We start from the raw sequence: 22,940 nt of genomic DNA, 5'->3' as shown, positions 1-22,940 counted from the left end.
GATATTACAATTCCATTGCTAAGAACATCACATTAGTAGACGTGATCCTAAGACCAAAATGTCCTTCTTTAGTCATCTACCTCATGAAATACAGTCAATTCCATTTTGCTCAAGGGCCAATGAGCCATTTGAGGTATTCTGTGTCTTCTTGATTTCTTCTTCCTTTCCTACTTTCCAACATTTGCTTATTTCACTATTTATTAACACTTCCATCAGAGGACAAGTGAGATGTAAGAGAAGGTGCAATTCAAACCAGTCAGTTTTACTCCTTATTAACAACTCTGCTGAGAAAGAATGAACGTGAGAAAGAGACAGAATAAAAAAGTTAGCTAGGATCAGAAGTTGAAATGAGTGTCTAAAAGGAAGTTCTGAAATTATAGCTTAATTGTAATGATTCATGCCCTTCCTCTGGAAATTAACTATCCGATTGTAAAACTAATATTTGTCTCATATGTACCTACGTCTTAAGCAATATAAAAGAATCCCACGTTTTAGCCCCCCTGTGTCATTACAGGAGGCATTCCGAGTCTTCCTAGAGATACCTTTAAGTCAGGTAAGCTGAAGACAGTTGTCACCTGCTTGCGTGGATCTCTGGATATTAACCACCTGGTGTGTGCATGCAGCTGCCTATGATGAAGGCATGGTATCTGTCACCACCCTCATCCCCCCTTCCTCACTCTGCTAATCTCACACTTCCCAACTAAGGTAACCTGGGTAGCTCAAGGATAATAAATGAAAGATTCTCTTTTTTGAAAAAGAGGACTAGAAGAAGAATGAAGACTACTTTCAAATTCAGCAAATGTTCTCAATCAGAGGAAGGCCTCACAACACGAGTCACAGCTTCAGGCTGCATACTGAAAACGCAGGTTTGGATACCAGAATCATCTTATTCTCCACACCAATAACCATATGATTACAAATCAGCAACGGGAGGCCTGTGCACGGCTCCCAGTCTTGTTTTGTATGGATCAGTGTTGAAAACTCAGATTTCTAGACTTTGTAAAAACTGGGCAATCTGGCAACACTGAAACAACAGGACCATGTGGCAACAATTAGCTGAACAGGGTGGCTCGGAAGGGACGTGAGAACTTCCACTGGCCAGAGTTCCACTGCAGCCCAGTTCCCACAAGCCTGGCCCAGGTAGGCAGGTCAACTTGCCACCCCTGCCATAAGATGAAGCATTCTGCCTGATGAACAAGTCAGAAAAATGGGGCAAGTAAGGCACACAAGCCATAAACCCCAGTGTGACGGTGAACTGTGCCTTTAATCTAGATGCATTTAACATGAGACTCCATCCGCTCCTCTCATAAAAGATCTGCTTTAATTTTAGTTCCCCTTCCATTTGTCTCAGGGTTATGTAACCTCACAGGAGGTCACACAAGTCTCCCAAAAAAGAAATTTAAGCTGTCTTTTAAAAATAAAAAAAGAACCATGCATAACAAAGACAAACACAAAACCGAAACTTGCGTTTTCTCCCTTACAAAAAAGCTTCACCCTCCCTGTAAATCTCAAAATTATAATCTTAAGGGAAGAAGAAATTAAAACACAGACGACAGAAAACTGTGGCCTGCCCTGAGGACATATGATACGCCATACTCTCAACATGCTATCAAGCAAAAAATATCATTAACATCTTACCATCTTCCAGCTCCAGACAAAGATTGTAGACGGCCACGGGCCTCTTGGTTCTCTGGCCTTGTCTCTTCGACTGCCTTGGTGGCGCATTTGGGGGTGATGCTGACAGGCAGGTGGGCTCAGGGAATGTAGTATCGGGCGGCGTCCGAAAAATCTTCCAACAAAGCATAAAGGACAGGAATTATTTACCATGAACAGAAACCTGTGTGTTACTCCAGTAAACCAGCACCACAACATTTGATTTGGAGTTCATTCAAGACAGGCTAGAGCCCAAAATCCATTCCTTCCAATGAAGGGAAGAGGTCATAGCCTTTTATTTTTTTAACAGAAGATTCCAAAATAAAATCTCTGATTAAATTTAAATCAAAACAACATCAGATTGTTATACATCAAATAATTCATTCCAAAACTAAACAAGTAAAACTATCTTTAGCAGATATAGACAGTACCACAGCCCTTCATCTCCAAAGGAGGCAGCCAGGAAAAAACATTAAAAACAAGTATTCCATTAAATTTTACGGAAGGTTATATTTACACCAAAACGTTGGCCTCAATTTTTTCCAAACTATATAAACAGAAACATATGACTGCAAATACTTTTTACACATTTAAAAATAGCCTATGCTTATGAAATTACCTTTCTAGCTTCCCATTTACATTTTTCATAAAATGTTTTCTAGATTTTATCAATTCATTTAATACCCTCTAACCCCTCTTTTATTTCCCCTTTCATTTATGAAACCTAGAATATTAGCACCTTGATTTATCTATAATGTCATTCACAGATCAGTAATAACAACATTAATTAAAATGTGCTGCTCCTTTGCTTAGCAAATTTCTTCTTTTGAGAAAAGCGATTTGTGCCACAAAGAAAGCATATCACACAGAGGTGACTGATAATAGACCCTCCATAGCTGTGAGACCCCAGTTCAGAGGCTTCCTTCCAGCAATGCTGCAGGCCCTTCATCCTTCAATAAAGTCATAAAGTAAAATACATTAGAGATATCAACCTAATAGAAGCTGCATCTCCAAAGGGCTGGCGTTCCTCAGGTGGAAGCAGAAAACAGGAAGAAAGCCAGCCAGCTTTAAACAAAACATGAATATAAAACCCACAAATACCTAATGTATGTGGGGCTTAAATCCTAGAGGGCGGGTTGATGGATGCAGCAAACCACCATGGCACATGTATACCTATGTGACAAACCTGCACGTTCTGCACATCTATCCCAGAACCTGCACATTCTGCACATGTGTAATTTAAAAACAAAAAGCACTGTGAGAATGTCTCACTGTTTTATATTTTTTATATTAAAAGTGGTACACAACCTTCGATACAAGTGAGGGTATATTACTTACATATGTGTATCGCTGAACAACTAACAACAATGCTGGAGTTTTAACTGCACAGTCGAAAAGTTCGCACCTAAAAACTATTATATACCAATAAAAATAAGCTACTTCAAAGACAGCATTTGCTTTATAGTCCCATACTGCCCCCTCATGTGTAAATGAAATTTTTAAAAAATGATTTAAGTTACTGTAGACAAATATGTGCTAGTGAAAATTTAATTTATTGCTCCAACTGGTAACCTGCCAACACCATGTTTCTACAAAATCTGCGTTCCAATAGACCACTCTGGCCAATAGCAAACTACTTATCTGCCTAAAAAATCCTCTGCTGCCTGGACTATTATCCACAGCTGGATTTAATGTCATTTGTCATTGTTCAGATGTAAGAAGGTTGTGGGGTGGTGGGAACAGGAGAGCAGTTAAATTGAGAAGTCCGGTAACAGTGAAGGAGAGAAGAAAAGCCAGGAAACATGACTCCACTGGAAAAATAAAAAAAATGGCACCTGTGACATTTAAAACAGCTCCCTGACTTACCTACTAATATGTTTGATGTTTACAAATATGGCAGATGCCTCTAGGATGTCACCAGAGTAGAAAACCAAACCATACACACAGCCAGTATATTCAAAGCATAAATTAGCAATGAAAAAGTCATATCCCAACAACTGGTGATGGACAGATGAAAACCATCCAAACAGACCCTCTTACAGGATCATACTGACTGGAACAGTGCAAATGCTGAAAACTGCCCCACCTCTTTCCTTCAGTTTGAAGTGAGGGTGTTGGGGAAAGGGTGTGGGGGGTGAGGTGTGGAGGCAACCCCAAACTGCAGAGCCAGACTACCAAGCAAAATGAGACCCTGCAGCTCAGTCCTTCCCAGCACCTCAGTCCAAATCTCAGGGCTGGGTACAACCCGGGTTGGTCTCCAGAAGACTTAAGGCACTGTTTAGCTCACATCAGAATATCTGGGAATGAGTAACAGGCTTTGTTTTCTTTGGTTTACATCTTAAAGCTCCTCAGGTGATTCTTTTGTGTAGCCAAGACTAAGAAACAGTGATTTAGATATAGGTATTCTACAGCTATTTTACACTTATCTTGGATGAACAAAAGTCAAAATCAAAACACCAGAAAATGGGAGTGTAAATGAGTTCAACCACTGTGGAAGACAATGTGGTGATTCCTCCAAGATTTAGAAACAGAAATATTAATACCATTTGACCCAGCAATCCCATTACTGGGTATATATCCAAAGGAACACAAATCATTCTGTTATAAAGATACACGCACGAGTATGTTTGCTGCAGCACTATTCACAATAGCAAAGACATGGAATCAACCCAAATGCCCACCAATAATAGACCAGATAAAGAAAATGTGGTATATGTGTGTGTGTGTGTGTATATATACATATATATATATATATATATCGTAGAATACTATGCAGTCATAAAAAGGAACAAGATCCTGTCCTTTGCAGGGATGTGGATGGAGCTGGAAGCCATTATCCTCAGCACACTAATGCAGGAATAAAAAAAAAAATGCATGTTCTCACTTATAAGTAGGAGCTGAACAGAGAACCCATGGACACCTGGGGTGAACACACACTGGGGCCTGTCAGCGGGGCAGGGAGAGGGAGAGCATCAGGAAGAATAGCTAATGCATGCTGGGCTTAATACCTAGGTGATGGGTTGATATGTGCAGCAAACCAGCATGCCACACATTCATGTAACAAACCTGCGAATCCTGTACATGCAGCCCCAGAACTTAAAAGCTGAAGGGAAAAAAAACGCCAGGGAAATTATTTCATAAAATTTGGCACTGTACATATATAATCAATTCCTTGAACCTTGCCAAGTCCTGAGGTATAAAATATGTCAAAGATTCTAAATACACACCACACCCTCAATAAGCTCTATGTTGTATAGGCTGAACATCCCAAATCCAAAAATCTGAAATCTGAAACACTCCAAAATCTGAAACTTTTGAGCGCTGACATGACATTCAAAGGAAATGCTCATTGGAGCATTTTGAATTTCAGATTTTCAGATTTGGGATACTTAACTATTACACATAATGCAAATATTCAAAGCTCAAAAAAAATTGAAATTCATAACACTTCTGGTCCCGAGCATTTCCATTAAGGGATACTCAACCTGTATTAGCATTTCAGAAAGCTAAGCTATCATCCCGATTAACACAGGTGGCAAATCACAGATGCTCATCTGAGACAGCACTATCCTGGGTTTTAAATCTTAACAGCTATGGAAGGTTAGGTTAGACTTTTTTTTTTTTTTTTTTTTTTTTTTTTTTTTTTTTGAGGTGGAGTCTCACTCTGTCGCCCAGGCTGGAGTGCAATGGCGCAATCTCGGCTCAGCTCGGCTTGGCTAACTGCAACCTCCGCCTCCTGGGTTCAAGCGATTCTCCTGCCTCAGCCTCCTGAGTAGCTGGGATTACAGGCACGCACCACCATGCCCAGTTAATTTTCGTATTTTTAGTAGAGATGGGGTTTCACCATGTTGGTTAGGCTGGTCTCTAACTCCTGACCTCATGATCCGCCCGCCTCTGCCTCCTAAAGTGCTGGGATTACAGGTGTGAGCCACCATGCCCATGCCGGGCCAGACTTATTTCTTAACACAGTGTATCTCATTTTCTCATGTGCACAATGAGAACCATAATGCCTGTACTACAGGGATTAAGTGACATAATGTTTATAAAGTGTTCAGTACAGTGCCTGGCACACAGTAGCCAGAAATAAATAGTAGCTATTTGTATTCATAATATAATTGTAACAGCAAATAATTATAAAAATGAATTCAGACCTCATGACTCCACTCAACTGCTATTTTAGAGGGCACTAATTTCTTGGAGTCTTGAATATTCCCCAAATTCAGTGCTCTGAGCCAAGTTATTCTAAAGTGCTCTGGAAAAGGACATCAAGTAACAGACTAAAGAAAAGTAACAAGTGGAGCACCTTTTCAAAATTCCCAAGTAACCTGGAATCAAACAACTGTTTCCTGTATTTATTTCTGCACTTTAGCACTGAAATTTTGGATATAAATTACTTCCTAATTCATTGAATACATTTAACATTTAATAAACACCTACTAGGTAGCAAGCTTTCTCATAAGCAGTTTAATAGTCTCAACAGCCTTTGAGGTAAGTACTGTTGCACACATTTTACAAATAAACAAAGCTCAAAAATTAAACAATTAGCACAAGTCTCCACGGTTTCAAAATGGTAGAGTTGGCATCTGAAGTTGGCTTTCATTCCAAAGTCACTGCTGCCAAACTATAAAAATATTATAGGTTTATGAAACAAACAACATTTAATTCTTAGGGAAAAATACTACCAGCTAGTACTGTCTTATATCTGTTTAGAAAGAGTAAAATGGGGAAGAGCTACATAAATTCACCATCCCCTTCTACATGTTCTGAGAATGCATTACCTTTATATGCATTTACTTTGTCTTCCAGTGCCCCAGTTCTGAAGCCTTTTTTTTTTTTTTTTTTTTTTGATACAAAGCCATGCTCTGATGGTCTCTCTGAAACACCAGGAATGACTTAAAGGGACACTGTTTTTAGATCTACAAGAAGAGGAAATAGTAAAACTGTTTACTTTAAAATTCTGACCTGTGATTTTGGCTATCGAATTCTAGAAGATAAAATGTAGCTTATCTTGTTCTACATTGCCAAGATGTGTACATAATATATACACAAAGATAATACTGATTTGCCAATTCTGGAACCACTGCATGGATGCAAATTCCTCTTAGTGCCCAGGTCTCTTTCTAAGATTGCCCAGCTCTCCCAACTTTCCTGGCATCAAACCTCTCATTGCCTTTGTTCTAAAAGAGATGAACTCATCTTAAGCAATATTGAGAATCAAGAGATTACATCTATTCAAAACTTTTTCCCCCCAGGGTGAAAATTTCTTCACAACACCTACATATTTACAACATAAGAAAAACTCAAGTCTGACAATCCAATGACAAAAAACACTCCACGCGTAGGCATGCCAGGTAAGGAAGTGCTTGCTTACTCGGGTCTCCTAAGAGTGCCAGCACAAACAGAAGTCTGGCACCGCTGTTCAGAGTGACAGATTCCTCAGACACAACACAATGGATGTTTATGCTCATGGGACTCAGCCATTTATATAAATCCCTCCCCAAGTCCTTCATGCTCTGCTACCAGGGACCACATGTGGAAATGACTACACCACTTCTGCCAGAAATACTTTGCCAATAACAGGATATAAGATGGTCTCTGCAAATTTTGCTTTAGCACACAACTTAAACCTGCTGCATTTGATTGAACTGAATTAATAAACACTTAAGTCCACAGTATCTATCTATCTATGTAATGATGTCACACTTCCTCTCCCTGAATTCCTTTACATACACACACATACTCATATATATATATATATATATATATATATATATATATATATATATGGTTACTGGCTCATAACTGTCACAGCTCTCATTATAATGTTGGGATGCTTTAGGCCTTGGAAGCAGGCCTCAGAAAACAGAATCTCTCTCTGCTCTCCCCAAAGTAGGTATCTTCCCCTGCATTAAAGAGCTGGCCTTCCTGGCTTACCTATTAATTATTTATATTAAAAGAAAAAGTAGCACACAACCTTTGATACAAGTGAGGGTGTATCAGGTACTGTCTATACCTGGTAAACATAGTTTTACTTGTTTAGTTTTGGAATGAATTATTTGATGTATAATGATTTGATGTTGCTTTGACTTAAATTTAATCAGAGATTTTATTTTGGAATCTTCTATTAAAAAAATAAATTCTCTGACCTTCCTTGTCTGACTTTAGGTCATAAGACCTCCATTTCGGAAGGCATCTCGCTCTATATTCTGGAGGAGGGAATGCTGCACAGAGAGGCCAAGAAGAATCTGAACAGTCAGGCGTTGCTGGGTTTCTCTTTCAGTCCATTAGCATTAGATCAGACCCTTTTTGTACAATTATATTTCTGCTTGGTGATCAATCATGCCCATCCAATGAAGTATCCATAAAAGGCCCAAGAGGGTAGGGTATGAAAAGCTTCTGGAGAGCTGAACACAGAGGTTTCTGGAGGGTGATGCACCAAGGGGAGGCATGGAAGCTCCGCACCCCTTCCTCCACAGCTCACCCTATGCATCTCTTTATCTGTACCCCTAGCAATATCCTTTATTATTTTTTTTTTTTTGAGACAGAGGCTCACTCTGTCCCCCAGGATGGGGTACAGTGGTGCAATCTTGGCTCACTGCAATCTCCGCCACCCGGGCTCAAGCGATTCTCCTGCCTCAGCCTCCCGAGTAGCTGGGATTACAGGCATGTACCACCACACCCAGCTAGTTGGTTTTTTTTTTTTTTTAATAGAGATGAGGTTTCACCATGTTGCCCAGCCTGGTCTTAAATTCCTGGCCTCAAGTGATCTGCCTGCTGCAGCTTCCCAAAGTATGCAATGTCCCTTGTAACAAATCAGTAAATGTGTTTGAGCTCTGTGAGCCATTCCAGCAAATTAATCAAAACCAAAGCAGGGGTTGTGGGAACCCCAAGTGGAAGCCAGTCAGAATTTCTGGAGGCCCGGACCTGCGACTAGCATCTGAAAAGGGGGCAGTCTTGGGGACTAAGCCCTCAATCTGTGGCATCTCGCACTACCTCCAGGTAGACGGTGTTGGAACTGAATGGGAGGACACCTAGCTGGTGCTCGCTGCAGAGCTGACTGCTTGCTTGGTGTGTAGGAAAAACCCCCACACATCTGGACACAAAGGTTTTCTGTGTTGATTGTTGTGTTATAAGAACAGAGGAAAAAACAATTTGCATTTTTTCCCTCAATTTTTTTTTTCTTTCAGAGACAAGGTCTTGCTCTAATTGCCCAAGATAGAGCGCAGTGGCACAATCACAGGTCGCTGCAGCCTTGAACTCCTGAGCTCAAGCAATCCTCCTGTCTCAGCCTCTTAAGTAATTAGGACTTTAGGCACGTGCCACCACAACCAAGTAATTTTTAATGTTTTTGTAGAGACAGGGTCCGTTTTGTTACCCAGGCTAATCTCAAACTCCTGGTCTCAAGTGACCCTCCCACCCCAGCCTCTCAAAGCACTGGGATTACAGGTATGAGTCACTGCATCCAGCTCCAGTAATTCTTTCTTAAAAAGATGTTTCTACTAACACGTTCACTGGTCTTTATTATGATAGAAGATTATGTTTGTATATTCCTATGATCTCAAATAATAACAGTTGCAACTTTTGGGTACTTGCCACATGCCTGACATTATGCCAAGTGCTTGACTTACAAAGATTTGAACCCACTTCCCTCACTCCACTGTACATGTCTTTTTTTTTTTTTTTTTGAGACGGAGTCTTGCTTTGTTGCCCAGGCTGGAGTGCAGTGGCGCGATCTCGGCTCACTGCAAGCTCCGCCTCCCGGGTTCACGCCATTCTCCTGCCTCAGCCTCCCGAGTAGCTGGGACTACAGGCGCCCACTACCACGCCCGGCTAATTTTTTGTATTTTTAGTAGAGACGGGGTTTCACCGTGTTAGCCAGGATGGTCTCGATCTCCTGACCTCGTGATCCGCCCGCCTCAGCCTCCCAAAGTACTGGGATTACAGGCGTGAGCCACCGCGCCCGGCCCACTGTACATGTCTTGACCAAAGTGTTCCATTGCCTCCAACATCACCCAGTCATACCAAGCCCCATTCACAGTGTGTCCTCTGTGCTGATGTCTTATTTCACAGAACTATACTTATCCATAAGCAGACAGAGGTACTTCCAGAAGATAGCTAGAAATCAACGCAGGCTCTCCTAAGTTAACATAGAAAGGAGGGACAGAAATAAAATGTCCGATCTTCTTTCTAAAAGAGCATAGTTACAAAATGGCCAAATACTACTTTGAGCTTTGGAGTCTACAGGTTTAAGCAAACCCTGATCACCTTGGGGTTGTCTGACTAGGTTCGCTCCCAGGCAACCTGAACTTCGATCTACGACTTAACCTCAGAGTAGCTACCACGTGAACAGTACAGAGAGAAAGCAATGAAAACCTTTTCTGACTCTCTGTCCTTGAATCACCATGACTAAATGAGGGTCTTTTCTAGAAAATTTAACTAGAATTGACGACAGGGTCTGACAGTAAAATACCAGTCGGGTTCAGGCTTGAGGCTGGAAATATTCTACAGTTTCATGTTTGTTCTGGTTCACTAAAACTCAGAATCTTGGAGCTGGAAAGTATCCTAGTTATCCCTTAGGCCAAGCCCATTATTTCACAGTTGAGCAAACTGAGGCCCTATGGTTAAAGATTTGCTCATATTCATACCACTAGTCAGTGGCAGTCAGGCCTTACTCCCAGAGCAGGCCTCACAGCCAACTGCTACTTCCTATCTTGCCGGCTTTGACCCCTTCTTTCCAACAAAGTACCCCTCATGCATGTACTTCCTCTTCTGGGGAGATTTTGCTGAATAGCTGAAATTCCTCATAGTGATTTCCTATGCATTACAGACGCAAGAGGCTGACATTAGAGCAAATGAAGGGCCCTGTTTGGAGTCCTGCTGCTACCTATCAGTATGAGGCCCTCTCTACCATGTCACAGGAGACTAGAGAAAGGCAGCCAGGAGAAAAGAGAGGGAATAAGGGAACAGGAGATATTTCCCTGCCAGTGGTCACCCATCCCACAGGCTCAGGCCCTGACTCAGCATAAGCTTTTCAAAAAACAACTTCAACTTAAGTTTACAACTAAAACTAAAAGAAGAAAAAAGTACTTTTCTACAATATATCAAATTGGTAGAGTTTCTGTTTTTCTAATTTTGTTTATGTTTTATTTCAGGAAACATTTTTAGACTCCTTTCCCAAGTTCCAGTGGGACATACTATATTGATTTCGGCAGCACTCTATACGCTAAATAGAGTGATGCATAGCAGACTTTGGTTTTTGCATTAAAGATTTCAGCATATTGACAATCTTTATCAACCAGACTTTATAAAGTACAACACACTCCAGAACTACCTATTGCACCCATAGCATTTTCAGTGCCACTAACTAGGGATGCAACATCAGTGCCCTGCTTCTTCCAGTGTTTCACAAAGACCAACAGAAGGAATAATAACTTTGATAATACACTCAGAACCAAATGGCATTAAAGAAATTTTCACTACGTAAACTTTCTCCCCAACTATATCAGGTGAACCTCTCCTGATTAAGCCAAAGCTGCATCACTGTTATGTTCACGGTGTGAACATATATCCCCAATTACAAAATGTTGTTTTCTGGTTTGCAAACCTTTAAAAACACTCCAGGTGCAGTTTTATCAATTTGCACCTGCAAACATTTGGAAAACACAGCATACGATTTCTGAAGTCAGAATACACTTCCCCAAATATAGCTGTAATGTTGACTTTCATAACCCAAATGTCTACAAATACTCTTCGCTGAGTAAAAAGCCAGCCTTTTTTGAATGTGTCCTTTGCTCACATGCAAACAAAAAGTTTACATTTCAGTAATAAACGCCTAGACTAACATTAATAAAATATACTCTATGTCAACTATAAGGTATAGTCCATACACAACATTCCTTTTCTTCTCCTCTTCTTCCTCCTTCTTCGATGTTGGTTACCACTTCTTTTGAGGTTCCTTTTCTCCTCTCTTTTCACCCTTTTTCTGAGCCTCAAGCCCTCCCTTAAAAATCACTGAGTGCTACTAGCAGCACAGAAGATCAAAACATAGTAAATGTAAAATTGGCAGTCCCAGACACCTGAGGATACCCAAGAAGAGGATTTCCTCTCCTGGGCTAGTGAGAACCCTGATAAAAAAGAGTCTTCCTTAAATGACACTGGTGAAACTTTAAACTGAGTATAAGTAAACACATTTAGAACTAACTGACTCATCATCTCATGAAATTTCCAACGTGAATGCTATTTTTCTTTTGGAATACAAGCCATGACCCCTAGTCATTTGGGTAGGCTAGAGTAACTTTTCCTTTTTTTTGAGATGGAGTCTCGCTCTGTCACCCAGGTTGAAGTGCAGTGGTGCAATCTCAGCTCATTGCAAGCTCCGCCTCCCGGGTTCATGCCATTCTCCTGCCTCAGTCTCCCGAGTAGCTGGGACTACAGGCGCCCGCCACCATGCCCAGCTAATTTTTTGTATTTTTAGTAGAGACAGCATTTCACCGTGTTAGCCAGGATGGTCTCGATCTCCTGCCCTCATGATCCACCTGCCCCAGCCTCCCAAAGTGCTGGGATTACAGGCATAACTTTTCCTAGAAAGAAAAAATAAGCCATGGACCTCTTCATTTTCCAAAAGGAAATGTGTGAATTTTAGTCACAATGAAGAACACATCCCTTGAAGGCAGGTATATGTATTTATCAGAATCATCTGAAACCTTTTCCAAGTACACGTTTACAGGAATGACTTACATATTTAAGAGAGAATCCAGTATTTTCTTTTTTCCATTTCCATTTCAGCTCTAATAAAAATAAAATGCCTAAAGTAAATCCATGTTTTGAAAGTGGTCAATGGTGGCACTTTAGGACAGGCTGCCCTGAAGGTGGGGAGCAGATTAGTATCAGCCTTCATACTGAATTATTGTTTCTAAAATTTATAGGAACACTTTGCTTTTTTTTAATTGATAAACTTTTTTTTCCCAAATTACAATTTATTCCTGTTACAAAGGTGATAATACACATTATATTCCTTGTAGAAATGTTGGCAAACACAAAACAGCTCTTTAAAGAAGGTTTAAAAAAAAAAAAAAAACCAGACAGATACCCACCATCCCCTACACAGGAACATTTCTACAAAATTTTGGTGACTATTCTTTAGGGTCTTTTTCTTTTCTTAAAACATTTTGTCATTATAAGGAAGAAAACAGTCAATATATTTAATACAACTATGTATGGACCTCAGGTTCCTAGAATTTATTCAGCCCCTGGTTATACATGAGACGTGGCCTCTGCAATATATGGGTTGATGCAAAAGTAACTGTGGTTTTTACAGTTACTTTTACACCAACTTAATATATCTATTAACACTAAACTTTGGGGCAAGATTCAATTTCTAAACACATTAGGACACAGGTAGATTTTACCATCCAACTGAAATGTTTCTAAACAAGGGCTTAGAAAATCTGCAGGAATACATTTTAAAAACATTTCAAACAGCACACTGTTCCCCCTCTCACTCCTGTCAACTTAAGTCTATGTGGAGGTCACACATACTGGTGCCAGGCACCAGCCTCTCCTTCAGTGTGAACTGCACAATTCAGTTTAAGAAGTCTTATATATGACAACAAAGCATAATCTTTACCTCGCTCCTGCACCTTAAAAGGTATAAATGTTCCTGCTTAGATTCTTGGATGACCTATTGGTTTGGAACTCACTGCCTCTCAGACATAGCAGCCATGTCCCAAAAGCACAGGGGGAGAGTTCTCTCAATGGGTATCACTTAACTTAGGCCTTGGACCAGCTTTGACATAAATGTTTGCAATCATAATAAATGAAGTAATGATACACTGTCAGGCACATCCCCTTAACTGGAAGGAGAGAGAACAGTCAGGATAATAGCCATAGAACCACACACACAGGAAGGTAGAATGCCTTCATCTGTATTACTGTGGACATGCTAATAATTGTTTGGCACTATCATCAGTAAGACATGGCCCACCTGTCAAATTGGGTCATGCATGCTTATCTTTGTCCAAGAAAGGATTTTAAGAAGCCAGCACTATCTGTTATTCTTACGTGTTTAGTTACTGGGGGATTAGCACATAGATTTTTATGTAATTCAAATCCCAACTAATAAACATAAAGGAGCCAACATTGGTTAGTTTAGCCAATGCTAAAACTAACTGGCTAAAGATGCCAAGGAACAGGATTCTTAAATATTCTCAGGGTATCTCCTGATAGATTACAGTTAATTCCAAAGAGAAAATGGCTATATTTACAATTAGGAAATAAAGCAGTCACTACCTGTGGCAATTTTAAAACATGGCCACAAATTCTTTGACACTCTTTCCGTCAAGAGGTGGAGTCTATCTCCCTGCCCCAGATTTCCCAAATCTGCACAGGCTCCTGACTGCTTCAATCAATAGCTGATGTGAAAGTGAACTATATATGACTTCTGATGCTCAATCATGAAAGGCCCTACAGTCTCTAGCTTGTTTGCTGGAACACTCACTTGGAGCCCTTAGGCAGCCATGTCTGTGAGGAAGCTCAAGCTACATGAAGATGCCACATGTAGGTGCTGTGCTCAACAGTCCCAGGGTAGCCCAGCCTGTGAGTCAGCCCAGCCTAGGCACCAGATGTGAGTGCAGAAGTCTCCAGATGATTCCAGCCCACAGCTATTCATAATTTCCCAGCTGAAGCTCTAGACATCAAGGAGCAGAGACAAGCTAAACTCGCCCTGCCCTGCCTGAATTTGTCTCTATAATCATGAAAATAACAAGATTGTTTCAAAACACTAAATTTTGGGGTGATTTGCTATGTTCTGATAAATAACCAGAGTAACACCCAACCAAGGGATCAAAGTAAATTTCACCAATAATGGAACAAACTGATGTCATGTGCCTCTTGTTGTGATGCACTTAGAACAATCAGCATCATCTATGTACCTCCCAAAAATATGTAACTTGAATCTAATTGTGAAGAGTCAAAGTAATGATCATTTTATAAAACAATTGTCCTGTACACCTCAGAAGTGCCAATGTCATGAAAGACTAAGTCTGAGAAACTATTCTAAGTTAAAGGAGACTAAGAAGGCATGGCAATTATTAAATACAATGTATGATCCTGGATTGGGGCAATTTTTCTATTAAAAATGTCATTTGACAACGGGGAAGTATAAATATGGACTATCATTAGAGCAGTACATCTCAAACATTTACACACACACAAATCACCTGGTGTTCTTATTCAAATGCAGATTCTGATTCAGCCCAATAGTCTTCAATTCTAACAAATTCCCAGTTAATGTCAATGTGTTGGACTACGGGCCACAATTAGAGTCATGATATATAGATAACAGTATTGTGACCATGTCAAATTTCCTGAATTTGTCCTTGTTTTTAGGAGACACATATTCAAATATTTAGGGATGAAGGGTTATGATATAAAGGAACTTAGTCTCAAATTATTCAACAAAAATAGCAATAATAGAATTATACTATAAAGGGTATACAATGTTTATTGTAAACATTCTCGCAACCTTTCTGTGGGTCTAAAATTTTTCAACCAAAAAAAGGGTACGAAAGATAATATGATCAACCCTACAAGGTTGATAGTTTTATCCCAATGATATAGATGAGAAAACCAGTGGTTAAAGGGATTAAACACTGGTACACAATATTACTAATAAAAGGACACAAGATCATAATGTTCATTGCTATTTAAATGCACTGTGGTCTTGAGAGAGTAACTTAACTTCTCTATAGCTCAGTCTCCTGATCCAGCTAAAAGGGGTGCACCAGACCAGAGATATCCGGAATCTCCACCATCATGTTATTAACACAGGTGAACCATTTAATCACTATATTCCTCACCTACTTCATTCACAGGGCAGAACTTCATTCTCCCTCCAACCTCATGACAAAAAAAAAGTGGGGGGGGAATGGAAAACATAACTAAAAACTGTATACTTAAACTAAGACCAAAACACAGACATCTATCAAGTTTTGATTAGTTAACTATAGGAAATTTAATTTCAAAAATTAAAAATGTTTGGGAATCAAGGTATATATTCACTCTAAGGAACAGCACTGTTCCTTATTCAGATACCAGAAACTGAGGTTTCACAAAAGCAGCCTTCACAACGTTCTGAATAAAGTCACCTACGCTTCCAACACTTGAGGTCCCAAAAGGAAACTCGGCTCAAAGGGCCAAAGGCAATTTCAAACATTCATTCCTAACTGCAACAAAAATTATGCACAAAGTGAGGAGAGGAAATTGAAGCTGAGTTAGTCCATCTGACTAGATGGAGATCCCAAATTAGGCTCTGGATTGATTACTTAAAAAATGGTGACCATCTGGAAATGTAGAAAAAGATAACCAGAAACTACTACAAGTTCACTAGAAACATGTGAATTAATTTCTTTCAGTACAGGGCTTCCAGACTGGGAAACATCAAAATTCTGTACATCTACATTCTAACAAGGCCTTTAAAATTGTTAACACATTATATCCTTGCACATAAAATGAAGAAATATAGCCTAGATCAGAGGATCTTAACATTTTTTACCTCAAGACTTCTTTATACTCTTATAAATTATTGAGGATCTCGGCCAGGCATGGCGCCTCATGGCTATAATCCCAGCACTTTGGGAAGCCAAGGTGGGCAGATCACTTGAGGTCAGGAGTTGGAGACCAGACTGGCCAACATGGTGAAACCCTGTCTCTACTAAAAATACAAAAATTAGCCAAGCATGGTGGTGTGCACCTGTAATCCCAGCTACATGGGAGGCTGAGGCAGGAGACTCGCTTGAACCTGGGAGACCAGAGGTTGCAGTGGGCCTATATTACACCACTGCACTCCAGCTGAGCGACAAAGCGAGACTCCATCTCAAAAAAAAAAAGAGAAAAAAGAGAAGTATTGAGGATCTCAAATAACTTTTTTGTTTTTTTCCCCCAAAGAACTTCTGATCATGTGGATTATCTGTTGATCTTGACAGTAAAAAAAACTAAAAACTTTTAAATATATGTATTATTTAATACTAAACCATTACATATTAACATAATGATTTTTCCAAAGCAAAAATAATTTAGTGAGAAGAAGGGCATTTTATCACATTTTGCAAATCTCTTTAACGTCCGACTTAACAGTAGACAGCGGATTCTCTGTCTCCTTCTGCATTCAATGTTTTAATTCAATGTCTTAATATCATTGCCTCTGGAAAACACCACACTACAATCGTAAGGAATGAGTGAAAAGGGCAATTATCAGAAAAATAGCTCTCACCTCACAGATCCCTGAAAAGGTCTCAGGTGACCCCAGTTCACACTTTGAGAATCCAGTCTTACATGCTGATATAGTACATCTGATTAACAAGATTAAAAACATCCTACCCAACAGACAGTGTTAGTAGAACTACATTAATCTGCTGAGGGCTTCTCAATCTCAGCACTATTAGCATTTGGGGCCTGCTAAGTCGTTGTTGTGGAGGGATTGCCCTGTGCACTGTAAGATGTTCAACATCACCCCGGCCTCTACCTACTAGATACACACCAGCAGTACCACCACCCCCAGTGGGGATCACCAAAACTGTCTCTAGACACTACCAAATGTCCCCTTCAGGCCAAAATTGCTTGAGGTTGAGATCCACCACTTTAAACCTACAAAAATGTTTCTAATAGCATGTGTCAGAGCTCTAATTCAGTAACTGTTAGCACCGGCTTTGTTTTCATCAGCAGAGGACATGAAACTGGGAGAGATACTGATTAATTTCCTGAGCAAGAAGTGCATCCAAGATGCTTTCAGCAGGTTGGAAACAAAGAGACCAGTAATACTAGATTCAACAGAAAAAACTATCAAGCAGTTCCTATGTTTTAAAAAGCAGCTACACAAGACAAGCAATGGAGACTGTATGCCTCAGGAGGAGCAATGCAAAAGGTCAACATAAACAGGAAGCCTAGGATGAGGCCACCACAGGCCATGATTGCAAGCTGATAACCTTTTAGACAGGATTAACAAACACGGGGCACATCCAGAAGGAGGAAGATGCTAACCCAACTGCAGTCCTGATTGACTGGGACACGCTAGGGCATTACATTTCAGTTCTGCAGTAAGAGAATTACTGAGAAACAGAAGTGTCTCCGAAGACTGTGACCGGGAACATTCAAAGCTAAGTCATGCAACTGAAGGAACTAGAAAGAAACCCAGCAAGCCACAGTATCAATTTTTAAGCTCCAAAAGCATATCAAGTGGAAGAGGAATAACCTTGTAAACCTTGTATTTGACCCCAGAGGTTAAAACTGGGAATTTAGCTTGAGAAGAAAGTATATCTCAGCTGAATGTAAGGAGGGGAAAAGCCTTCCGAATTGCTGAAGTTACACAAATGCTTGAGCAGGTTAACTTGGGAGACAGCGAGTTCTGTGTCAGCAAAGTTTTACAAGGTTAAGACTGGGAGCTTTCCAAAGAGGTTCACACACCACATGAAGGGCTTGAATAGCTGACTCATGAATCGCTGAAGGAGAAAATACATACCCAGCCCCAGAAGATATCCTCATCAAGCTATGTGAGCCAAGTGACTCATACTTCTCGCTATTGAGCAATCCTGTCAAGCTGACCTGTCACACTCTTCTTCCTCCATCCCTGATAAACACTCCCTGTACCATGCTGGAATCCGAGCTCCCTTCCTTCCCTGATGACATCCACAGAGTAACCATGTGAACATGCCAATGGGGTTGCCCTGATCATTTCAAGGAGGACCTGTAACAGTCATCTCATCTCATCTTAATATTCCTTTTATTCTGATTTTCTCTTTCCGAAAGAAAAGCGTGTCAGATAGTAAGTACACAAAAAAGGTTAATAAACTGTAACCATTTCATAAACACATATATTAAAGTCATTCTTATTTAGCTCTCCAAACAGTAACCCTTTTCTTCTTCTATAGAGATTTTTGTCCAAGAATAGGATGATTAACCTCCTTGAAGTGTACTAACTCCCACTGCACCTACAGGCAATTTCGTCTAATTTTTCTACATCCTATTATGCAAAAATATGTAAATCAAGAAAAGCTATCCAGGTAGTATAGTACTACTCAGTGCTGTTCAGAAAAAGGCCACAAAGGTCCACTAACAAGCAAAGCATGTGTGCTGGGGAGGGCTGATGGGGAGGAAGGAAAGGGTGCATGGAAATCTTAGCCATGGAGCTGACTCTCCCAAATGCTGTTGATAGGGTGAGACAATATGAAGAGAGGGTAACTAATCACCTGGCAGATTCTCACTGCATTTTCACTGTCAGAGTTTTTTTATCACATGAAAAGATGCAGATAACATGGCTATTCTTCTTTAAACACATAATCTTTTTAAAATGTTCCCTTTTTTCCCCTTAAAAGTACTCTCTTCTGGAAGTCAATAGGAAATAAGTCAACAGGGAAATCAAATTCACAAAACCAAAATTCATTTTCAGTGAAACTGTGGGACATAGCTTCTGTATGTTGATGAAAGAGCTCTCTAATGCTCCACAGTGGCAGACCACCACCATTTTATTATGCTAGGAATATTCTGGCTTGGGAATGTGTGCATGGCACAGCAACAATGATCAGACTCTGCTGGGGTCAGGCAAAAGACGGGAAATAGCTGGAACAGGCTGACAAGGGTCATATATTTGACGTTCCCACCGTTTTCGTTGTCAGCTGGGTGCCTCCGTTTTCCCCACATCATGTCTGCTAACGTCTGGGATGACCAAGAGGTTTTTTCACATGTCCAGTGCCTGGACAGGAAAGCTGGAACAGCTAGGGCAGGCCGGGTATCTCTCCCCGTCTCTGTAGCCTCTCTACACGGTGAGCATGGGCTTCCTCAACACTTGGCAGGCCCAGGGTGGCTGAACTTTTAACACGGCAGCTGGCTTCCTCCAGAAAAGAACGTTCCAGGAGGAAAGAAGTGGCAGCTGCCAGTGTTAGGGCCTTAATTAAGAGTCACTCCTGCCATAGTATAATGATCAAAACAGTCTCAACTTCTACTCAGGTTTAAGGGAAAGAGATACTTAGACCCCCATATCTCTACGGAAGGAGTGTGAAAGAAATTTGTGGCTACTTTTAATCTGCACTGAGATACATGTATTTCTTTCACCTAATATTGTGTAATGAGACAGTAATTTGCATGAGTAAAATAATCATCCCCAAAGTAACTTCAACATGTAAATGCTTCACAATTAACATAATACATTAAATAGATCATACACATGTAAATACTCTCTCACTGCTTCACGTTTTTGTCATTGAAGGACAAGACCCAAGAACCTCAATCGTGAAAGAGAAAGGACATAAGAATTTAAGGTGTACAAACTCAAAGAAGAATCAGATTCACTGTTTAAACTTTCTTCAAATTAAAACCTGGTCCCTCCAGCAACTTCGAGTTTTACCCAACAGATTAGTCAAATTGACATATTTCTACACTCTGAGATACAGAACTAGAATATTTGTTTTTTAATTAATATACATTTTAATAGCCATTTAGTTGGCTTTTTAGTCAAAGAAGAAAACCACAAAAGGGCCATAATAATTGATAATACTGATACATACAGAATATTGTAAAATTCACTATTGTATATATATTTCTATATATGTTTTTTTAAATAGAGATGGGGTCTCGCTATGTTGCCCAGGGTGGTCTCAAACTCCTGGGCTCAAGTGGCCCTCCTGCCTCAAGCCCTCAAAGTGATCAGACTGCAGGCATGAGCCAGTACACCCAGCTTATATATGTATGTGAATACACAAGGGATCCTAGTAGATACGGTTCCACACTTAAATATTTATTATTTATTCACACACTAACTGAATGCCTAATATGGGACATGCAGCATTATAGACACTGGGAATAAACAAATAAGTGCAAAGACCCTGAGGCATAAATGTGCCTAGCATGTTCCAGGAATACCAAATAGGCCAGTGTGCCTGGAGTGTAATAAGTGAGGGTATGAAGAGCAAGCTGGATCAGCAAGTGGCATGAGATTCTTTTTTTTAATTTAATGCAGAGTGAGACAGGATACCAGTGTCTTGGAGATGGTTCCATTTTTCAGTGTATTAGTTTTCTATTGCTGTGCAACAAATTAGCATAATCTCAGCAGCTGAAAACAAAATGCTTACTCTTATTATATTTTCTGACTCATGCTTTATATAAGGAAGCTATCAATGATCTCAAAGTTCCCATGGGTCCAGAGGCTAAGCACAGCTAAACTGTGTCTTCTGCTCTGGAGGTCCTCAGCCCACAAAGCTATAATCAAGGTGTCAGCCAGGCTGTACTCTGGACGCTGAACTGGGGATCAATCTGCTTCCAAGCTCATTCAGGTTGTTGGCAGAATTCATTTCCTTGCAGTTGCAGGACTAAAGGCCGTGGCTTTTGCTGACTATGGGCTGGAGGCTGCCTCAGCTCCTAGAGGATGCCTGCGGTTTCCTGCCACGTGGCCCTCTCCATAGACAGTTCATGTGGTTGATTACTTCCAAGCAAATGGGAGAATTTCTCTCTCTGGTCTAAGACAATCTTATATAATAAAAGATTTATATCTGCTGTATTCTACTGGGTAGAATCAAGTTACAGGTACTTGCACACAAGGGCCTGGGTCACTGGAGGTCATCTTAGGGTGAGTCTGCCACAATCACTATCACTATTTAAATCTATTCATTCTTTTCAAAAGGCTACAGAATGTTTCCTCCACCTGTTGAAGACTATTTGTTTCTGACTTTTGCATTAAAAGACAATGTGGCAGTGAAGGTGCTTTGCATTTTTGCAAAATTTTGAGAGAATATCTGTAGAGTATTTGATAGCAGAGAGATGCCCTTCAAAGCCTAAGTCAATTTTTTATTTTTGAGACAGGGTCATGCTATGTTGTCCAGACTGGATTCAGACTCCTGGGCTCCTCCAGCCTCAGTCTCCTGAGTAGCTGGAATTACAGGCGTGCACCACTGGACCTGGCTCTAAGTGCATTTCAAGCTTTGATAGACACTGCCAAACCCTCACAGAAAGGATGTTCCAGTTCACACCCCCGCCAGCAGTACAGAAAACCACGTAGTTCCTCCCCTCAAGGAGATTTCTCTCACGTCCCTTAGCATAATTTTGCAGCTTTCTTCACATAGGTGTTCTTCACTTGCTGATTTAGGCTTACACTCAGATAAAAGACACTGTTGGGCAAATAGGATAAAGAGTCAAGACCTATCAGTGTGCTGTATTCAGGAGACCCATCTCACATGCAGAGACACACACAGGCTCAAAATAAAGAGATGGAGGAAGATCTACCAAGCAAATGGAAAACAAAAAAAAGGCAGGAGTTACAATCCTAGTCTCTGATAAAACAGACTTTAAACCAACAAAGATCAAGAGACAAAGAGGGCCATTACATAATGGTAAAACGATCAATTCAACAAGAAGAGCTAACTATCCTAAACATATATGCACCCAATACAGGAGCACCCAGATTCATAAAGCAAGTCCTTAGAGACCTACAAAGAGACTTAGACTCCCACACAATAATAATGGGAGACTTTAACACCCCACTGTCAACATTAGACAGATCAATGAGACAGAAAGTTAAGGATATCCAGGAACTGAACTCAGCTCTGCACCAAGTGGACCTAATAGACATCCACAGAACTCTCCAACCCAAATCGGCAGAATATAAATTCTTCTCAGCACCACATCACACTTCCTCCAAAACTGACCACATAGTTGGAAGTAAAGCACTCCTCAGCAAAAGTAAAAGAACAGAAATTATAACAAACTGTCTCTCAGACCACAGTGCAAGCAAACTAGAATTCAGGATTAAGAAACTCACTCAAAACCGATCAACTACATGGAAACTGAACAACCTGCTCCTGAATGACTACTGGGTACATAACGAAATGAAGGCAGAAATAAACATGGTATTTGAAACCAATGAGAACAAAGACACAACATACCAGAATCTCTGGGACACATTTAACGCAGTGTGTAGAAGGAAATTTATAGCACTAAATGCCCACAAGAGAAAGCAGGAAGGATCTAAAATTAACAACCTAACATCACAATTAAAAGAACTAGAGAAGCAAGAGCAAACACATTCAAAAGCTTGCAGAAGGCAAGAAATAACTAAGATCAGAGCAGAACTGAAGGAGACAGAGACACAAAAAACCCTTCAAAAAAATCAATGAATCCAGGAGCTGGTTTTTTGAAAAGATCAACAAAATTGATAGACCACTAGCAAGACTAATAAAGAAGAAAAGAGAAAAGAATCAAATAGACACAATAAAAAATGATAAAGAGGATATCACCACTGATCCCAC

The 22,940-nt window shown here is 40.2% G+C and overlaps 1 protein-coding gene across 4 annotated transcripts in view; it reads right to left on the bottom strand.

Moving 5' to 3' along the window:
* Positions 1-22,940, bottom strand: part of ARHGAP10 (Rho GTPase activating protein 10) — a 343,170-nt gene that overhangs the window by 48,793 nt on the left and 271,437 nt on the right. For all 4 annotated transcript variants that reach the window (XM_019025986.3, XM_055384931.2, XM_055384932.2 and 1 more), the window contains one exon: positions 1,639-1,789. In XM_019025986.3, the coding sequence (XP_018881531.3) occupies positions 1,639-1,789 (151 nt within the window). The remainder of the gene's footprint in view (positions 1-1,638; positions 1,790-22,940) is intronic.

Source organism: Gorilla gorilla, chromosome 3 (assembly GCF_029281585.2).
Source record: "Gorilla gorilla gorilla isolate KB3781 chromosome 3, NHGRI_mGorGor1-v2.1_pri, whole genome shotgun sequence".
In the NCBI taxonomy this organism is placed as follows: Eukaryota; Metazoa; Chordata; class Mammalia; order Primates; family Hominidae; genus Gorilla; species Gorilla gorilla.
The sequence above is the reverse complement of the archived record's forward strand: the minus strand, read 5'-3'. Positions and strand labels throughout refer to the sequence as shown.